Source organism: Sinohyriopsis cumingii, chromosome 15, assembly GCF_028554795.1.
Source record: "Sinohyriopsis cumingii isolate HCF-2022 chromosome 15, ASM2855479v2, whole genome shotgun sequence".
Lineage (NCBI taxonomy): Eukaryota > Metazoa > Mollusca > Bivalvia > Unionida > Unionidae > Sinohyriopsis > Sinohyriopsis cumingii.
This window is the reverse complement of record NC_142975.1, coordinates 63,712,917-63,720,317: the sequence shown is the minus strand read 5'-3', so window position 1 is coordinate 63,720,317 and position 7,401 is coordinate 63,712,917. Positions and strand designations below refer to the sequence as shown.

The window sequence follows — 7,401 nt, the reverse complement described above, 5'->3', positions numbered from 1 at the left end:
ATATATATATATATATATATATATATATATATATATATATATATATATATATATATATCTATATATATATATATAACAAAGCGCTCTAACACTTAAAATTAAATGTAAACGTTAATTAAACGAAAATTGCTTCGTGGATTGCCTCTACCACCTATATGTAACATGTCAAAGAAGGGTAAATGTCAGAATTCTTTAGGAGGGTACGTAATATCTACACTTTACATGTAAGATATGATATCCTTACGGCATGTGTGATACCGAACTTCTTTTTCTGTTCGAATTTTCTTTAAACTTTTCCTCATGTTGGAAACGATATCGGATTAGATATAGCTGAAGATGCCTTGAAATCAAATACCGTTTAGAAGGTGTTGAAATATTTAATATGTAATATTTAAACAATCGGTCCACATTGTGCGTGAGATTTCATACCCAATAACCATAGGAACCCGCTAATTTCGCTGATTCTTGTCGACGAAATTCGTCAGGACGTCCTTCTTAGGTCGCCTCTTTCCAACAGAGATAAAATCGTAAGGAAGGGTCCCTTTAAAAACTCTTCAAAGAGTGAAGGTAATGTCAAAACTGTATACGTGAAATATAATCTTCTTACGCCAGGCAGTGTACCCAAATCCGTTATACAGCCAAACGTTTCTCGGAATCGGCTCGACTAGTTTTCTTTAACATTTTCCCACTGTTGGAGCACCGTTGTTTATATTTGACTTAATTTATATCTTATTTAATTATTTGTCAGCTTTAAAATCTTTTAATTTTTTAATGTCATTATATGTCAAAATAATATTCTTTCCTTTACTAGGAAATAGTATTTTTTCCAGAAAATAGTTTGACCTTGACTCTTCATTTTCGTAAACATAAAGCTGACCTGGTTGTCGGTCTTACTTTAAAATTAGTAACAGTCACGCGAACAAGTTATTTTTTTATTTATTTTTATTGTGGGAATAATAAGGTTGAGATCGTGGCTGTTTTGGATATATGACCCGCGACTTGTAAATAGCTTTTAGTGAAGTAAACAACTTTTATTCTCGGAGTAATAAGGATACAGGGGCTACGTGATATTTTATATATAAACATGATCACGTGATCCTCTATTTTGCAATTAGACATTTCCAAAATTGCGCATTACTTAGATTTAATAGTGATGCTTAGAGATCGATCTCACAGTCTGGGCATAAAAACGCTTGATGTCAAGTCGTTTCCTTCTGTTGTAGCCAGTTTTTGAATTATATGTTAATTTTTCTTCAGATTATTTGGATTCTAAAAGATTAATTCGTTTCTCTGAAAATAGATGTTGTGCTCATACATAATTCTTGAAATAAGACATTTCGTAAAAATATTTTTGGGATTTCTTGCGTTTCTACAAGGAGCTATAGACAACAACATTGAACAGGATACAGCATACGTCATCGCCTTCCATCTTGGATTCTTCATCGGGACTCGAACTTGAAATCATTAGAACATTTTATTATTAGGACTTCTAAACTTTTATTCGTGGATTATTCTTGGAGTTTGTTTTTTGGCTTTGATTCTTAAAACCGTAAATTCTTATTCTTTTATTTTTACAGCATATTCCCGATCATCCAAGCAGTGCAAACTAGGGCTCAGGAAAGGAAGATAACAAACCTTTACGCAAATTAAAATTACTGGAAGCCATTACAGATATCTCCCACGAAGAATTTCAGAATGAGCAAAAATGTGACGCGTCTCTACGTGCAAACGCGAAGAAAGCATTATCGGGTACCGTGAGGAAGAGTAAGAACGGGGGTTCTTCTAAATTCCTTACTCGGAAAGGTTTAATGTATAGAGAATACTCTACACTTGATAGGAAGTTCTTGCAACTAGTGATCCCCCATAAATCCAGGTCGCATGTACTCGAGGTCGCGCAGGAGTCGAGTATGGCGGGTCCTTTAGGCATGAAGAAAACAACAGAGATGGTATTAAGAGAATTGTATTGGCCTGGTGTCAATAGCGACGTAGCGCGGTTCTGTCGCTTGTGCGAAGTTTGCCAGAAAACTGTCTCTAAGGGCAGGATAACTAGAGTACCGTTAGGTCAAATGCCATTGATAGATACTCCGTTTAAAAGAGTGGCCTTTGACAATGTGGGACCTATATTTCCACATACAGATCGGTAAAACCGATTGATCTTGACGCTGGTAGATTGCGCTAACAGATACCCCGAAGCCATAGCTTTGCCATGGATTGAAACCGAACGTGTATCCGAAGCGCTCGAGGACATGTTCAGCAGGGTCGGAGTGCCCGAAGAGGTTCTTACGGATTGTGGAGCGCAATTCACCTCAGATCTCATGGCAGAAATTAGAAGGTTGTTGTCCCTTAAACAGTTGCGCACGACACCCTACCACCCTATGTGCAATGGGTTGGTCGAGAAATTCAACGCGACGTTGAAGCAAATGTTGCGACGGAACAAACTTAAAGACCTAATAATGTTTCCTACCTTAAATAAACTCAGCATGTTTTTTTTCTTCTATGTTTTCTAATTTCATGGTGTTTGTGTTCGTAATCGTATCATTATATATGTTTTTTTATTTTGTAGGTGTTGTCTAATGTTGTAAAACGCTTAGTAAAGATTAGGCGCTATACAAAGTCCTTATTTTTATTATTAGTATGTGTGCGGAAAGACCTAAGGATTGGGATAGGTATCTGAACGCAATTCTGTTCGCGTATCGTGAGGTTCCTCATGAAAGGTTAGGCTTCTCCGCGTTTCAACTATTGTACTGTAGGACAGTTCGTGGTCCTATGCGCATTTTACGCGAACTGTGGTCAGACGAAGTCGCGGACGAAGAAGTCAAGACTACTTACCAATACGCAGTAGATCTGCGCGAACGATTAGAGCGTACATGTCGAATGACGCAAGGCAAACTCGCGAAATCTAGTTGTAGGTACGTGAAGTACTACAACAGAGGAACGCGAAGTAAAACGTTTGATGTTCGTGCTTCTCCCAACGAATACAAATTAGCTGCTATTCCAATGGAAAGGGCCATACGAAGTCAAACAGGTGAAAGGCGAAATGGGCTATATCATTGACGTGGAGGGTAAGTCCAAGATATTTCACGTCAATATGCTTAAACTCTATCTAGAAAGACCTAGACAAACAATGGATAAAGGGGTCTTGAATGTAGTATGCGTAGCGGTGATAAAGGATAAGTCGTGTGACGAATCGGAATCGTCTCCAGGACAGAAATGCCCCTTGAATACCCCAATTACGTAGGGAAAGAAGGTATTGACCAGATCAACGTATGCCCGGGTTTATCAGTGGGTCAGCGTGCACAAATATTGTAGGTTTTGTCCCAATACCCTGACGTGTTTACGGACAAACCGGGCTGTACTGGATTGATTCAACACGAGATCAAGTTGAATACCTCAGAGCCGATCAGGATTAAATGATATCCAATACCCTTTAATGTGCGAGAGACAATCAACGAAGAAGTGGGGAAAATGTTAGACAAGGAAGTGATCGAACCTTCCAGTTCCCCGTACTCGTCCCCTGTTGTGTTAGTCAGAAAGAAAGACGGGAAGAACCGTTTTTGCATTGATTTTCGGCAATTGAACAAAATCACCGTGTTCGACGCAGAACCAATGCCAGATATGGAAAGTTTATTTTCGAACTTGGCAGGTCATAAATGCATCCCCAAATTAGACTTTACCAAGGGATATTGGCAGATACCAATCGCTATAATGCCCGGGAGTTAACGGCATTCGCGAATCCGAAAAGTCTTTATCAATTTAAAGTTATGCCTTTCGCTTTAGCCAACGCCGGTGCGTCATGCGTTCGTCTCATGTGCAAACTATTAAACGGTATGGAAAACGTCGACAGTTTGTAAATGATATCTTTGTTTATATACATACATGGGATGAACATGTTAAAGTATTACGGGATCTGTTCGATAGACTTCACACTGCAAATATTACAGCTAAGCCCACCCAAATGTAGTATAGGGTATTTTAGCCTAGAGTGTTTGGAACATCTCGTGAGTGGATTAGGTCAGTTGAAACCTCACCCAGATAAAATAGGAGCAATCAAAGATGCACCTAGACCAGAAAATAAAAAACAAGTACGATCTTTCTTTGGTTTGATTGGGTTTTATAGGAAATGTGTCCCCAATTTTGCGGCTATTGCCAGCCCATTAACAGCCTTGACTAGGAAAGGGCAACTGAATAAATTCCTTGGGGTGTGTGCCAGGAAAAAAGCATTTAATGCTTTAAAACAGAAACTGTAAGTGCACCAATGTTAAAGTTGCCAGAATTGAACAAAACGTTTGTGCTGAGGACTGATGCGTCCGATACGGGTTTTGGGGCTGTTTTGATACAGGAGCAAGAGGGAATGAAATTGCCCATTGCTTATACAAGTAGGAAATTGCTCCCTAGGAGCGAAACTACTTAGTAATTAAAAAGGAGTGCCTAGCCTTAGTATAGGGGATAGGAAAATTATATACGTACCTTTTCGGGAGGGAGTTTACTTTCCAAACGGACCATCAGCCGCTCTTATACTTGAACAAAGCAAAGGTCGCAATGCAAGATTGGTGCGTTGGGCGTTGTCTTTGCAACCGCATAGTTTTCGGATCGAGGCGATTCGAGGATCGGAAAATGTGGGTGCTGAGTTTTAAAGTAGGGTGTAGTTATCAGATCATTTTCGTTCACTATTCAAATTGGAAGTTTTAACAATTGTTTATGTTCACATTCCGTGATTTTTCTAAAAGTGTTACCACTTTTTTTTGGGGGGAGGTTCTGTCACGGAATTAAATTCTTTTATTTATTGAATACATGTACTCCGGTTTCGTTTTTTGTTACAACGATACCAGAGGATGATTTGTGTATATTGTGTCGTGTTTCGAAATAGTAAGTTCGGTTCATCCCATGCCGCACGTGCGAAGTGCTCTCGATGGGACGAACCAATGCATATAATGCACAGACTATGTTTGTGTATAAATACTTTACCGTACGTAAGTTTCTTAACAATACCAAATAGTCTTGTCAGCAGTCAGTCTGCTTCAAAAACGTGCACATATCCAGCTTTCGAGGTATGTAAGTTTATTAATTTCTAGTTTATAAGCTATAAGTACTGTTTTACCACGTTTATCTTTTAATCTTTGCTATATAGCTTTGGTTTACGCAGCATAATACACATATTTCTATTCTCGTTTTCTACTTAGCAAGGGATTTATATTAGCAATGACAAGCTACATTTTTAAAAAAGACTGTTTAATATAGTAGGATTCTTATCGAGCAAGATTAGGTTTATTTTTGAACCTGTCATTTTGTAATTATTGTGCTGATAATGTAATCTATATAATTTACCGTGTATAACGTCATTGTGTTATTATACCCGTGTCCTGTATGATACACGGTATTGGATATATTTTCAGCTGTCTGTGTCTGTGACCGGAGTGTCTGTGTCTCTCTGTCACCAGAGTGTCTGTGTCTGGAGTGACTAGAGTGTCTGTGTCTCTGTATGTTACTGGAGTGTATGTGTCTGGAGTGACCGGAGTGTTTGTGTCTGGAGTGACCAGAGTGTCTACTGTCCGGGGTGTTCGGAGTGTCTACTGTCCGGGGTGTCCGGAGTGATCTACTGTCCGAGGTGTCCGGAGTGTTTACTGTCCGTGGTGTCCGGAGTGTCTACAGTGCGGTTTGTCCGGAGGGTCTACTGTCCGGGTTGTCTGGAGTGTCTAACGTTCGGGTGTCCGTAGGGTCTAATGTTCAGAGTGTTCCGAGTGTTTCGCAGTCTTCTGAGTGTCCAGAGTCTGTAGCAGCTGTGAAGCTGAACTGTAGCAGCCGTGGAGCTGAAAAAACGTGTACTGATGACGGAGTGTGTCTCCGTATATGTAATTTATTAGCCGTGGGCTAATTTTAGGGTTCGTAAAACCCAGTGTATCTTTCAGGACTGATAAGTTGTATATCTGTCCCTCTTTCTTGTCACCATAATTTCGCTACCTGAGTGAATGCATTTTACTACTTGAGTAAAATTTTACATCTTTTACTACCTGAGTAAACTATATCCAACGTTTCATTACCAAATCGTTGTGAAATATTCACCCCTTGTCTCTGTATTTGCAAAATTATTTTTTTTTGTTGTATTTTTCATCAAGTCTGTGCGTTCTTATGTTAATTCAATCCAATATTCGGATTGTATATACACACACATATTCATAATCAATTGCTCATGCAAGTCATCCATTTTTAAACCTTGTAGTTATATCTTCGCCAAAAGTGTTCTGTTGTGAATCCGAAAAGTCCACCCGGTTAGCTTGTTACACCATGATGCGCCCTTATTTCGCTTTTTTCTCTCGACGAAATGTCAGGACGTCCTTGGTTAGTGGACTTTATACCCTAGGATTAAAATATCAAAGATGGATCCATGTAAAAACCTAATAAAGAGGGGACGAATTGGCTCAAATGGAAACGTAAGATATAATCTTACAGCATCTGTAGAGTTCTGATTGCTTTATCTAGCCGCAATGTTCTAGAAATAGGCTGAAAAGTTTTTTTTTTCTCAAATTTTCCTACTGTTAGAACGGATCACTACTTTCGTACTGTTCAACAGGCGTTGAAATCAAAATCCTGTAATCAGAAGTTCAGTTAGTACAAACTCTTTCATTCAGTCTATTAATATGTGCGTGTTTTTCGTACCTGGTACCCGTCGAACGCACCTTATATCGCAGTTTGCTATCGACGAAATTCGTCAGGACTTCGTTCGAGAGTTGACTATCCCCAAGAGAGAAAATATAAAAGAAGGTTCCATGTCGAAACGGTTTAAAGATATAATGTTTTCACGGCACGTGTCTTAATCGACTTTCATCTAGCAGTAGATTTCTCGAAATCGCCTCGACGAATTTTTTTTATTAAAAAAATTTTTTAGAACGTGTATCTAGTTAGATAATTGGCAGTAAACTAAAACATCTGACGCAAATGTTTTTGTGTGTGGGACATGTTATTGTCCATATTTTGTTTCGGATAAATTGTGACCCACGTGTGAACCAAAATACATTTAACCCGCTAAGAGAGTAAACATTGCGTTCGCTGATGCGTGAAAATAGTATCGTTTAAACTTGCAATTTCAATAAATCATTGTTTATCTCACAAAGTAACCTAAAGGCTTCGGTGACTCCAGGTAGATCGCTTAGTTCCCAAGGATTATATGACAATCTTATAGGTCACAAACTCATAGACCCATTTTTCTACTGATAAATGTTAAGCCCTTGTCACCAGTAGTAATCCCAGGCATTGTGTTATTGAGAATTGTAAGGACAATATTTATTTTGAACTGGTATATAGCAAGAACTTAAACAAATGAAACGTAACTACTCAAGTTTTAAGAGCAAATGGACAATATATTTAGTCAACCATTTACTTTTGGTGCCTCGGGGTGAGAATAGA

At 38.7% G+C, this 7,401-nt stretch overlaps 1 protein-coding gene across 1 annotated transcript in view; it reads left to right on the top strand.

Annotated features, from left to right (window-relative positions):
• Positions 1-1,907: 1,907 nt before the first annotated feature.
• LOC149781948 (cell surface hyaluronidase-like) overlaps positions 1,908-7,401 on the top strand; it is a 29,239-nt gene continuing 23,745 nt past the window's right edge. The window contains exon 1 of the mRNA XM_089935042.1: positions 1,908-1,946. Coding sequence (XP_089791168.1) covers positions 1,908-1,946 — 39 coding nt within the window. The remainder of the gene's footprint in view (positions 1,947-7,401) is intronic.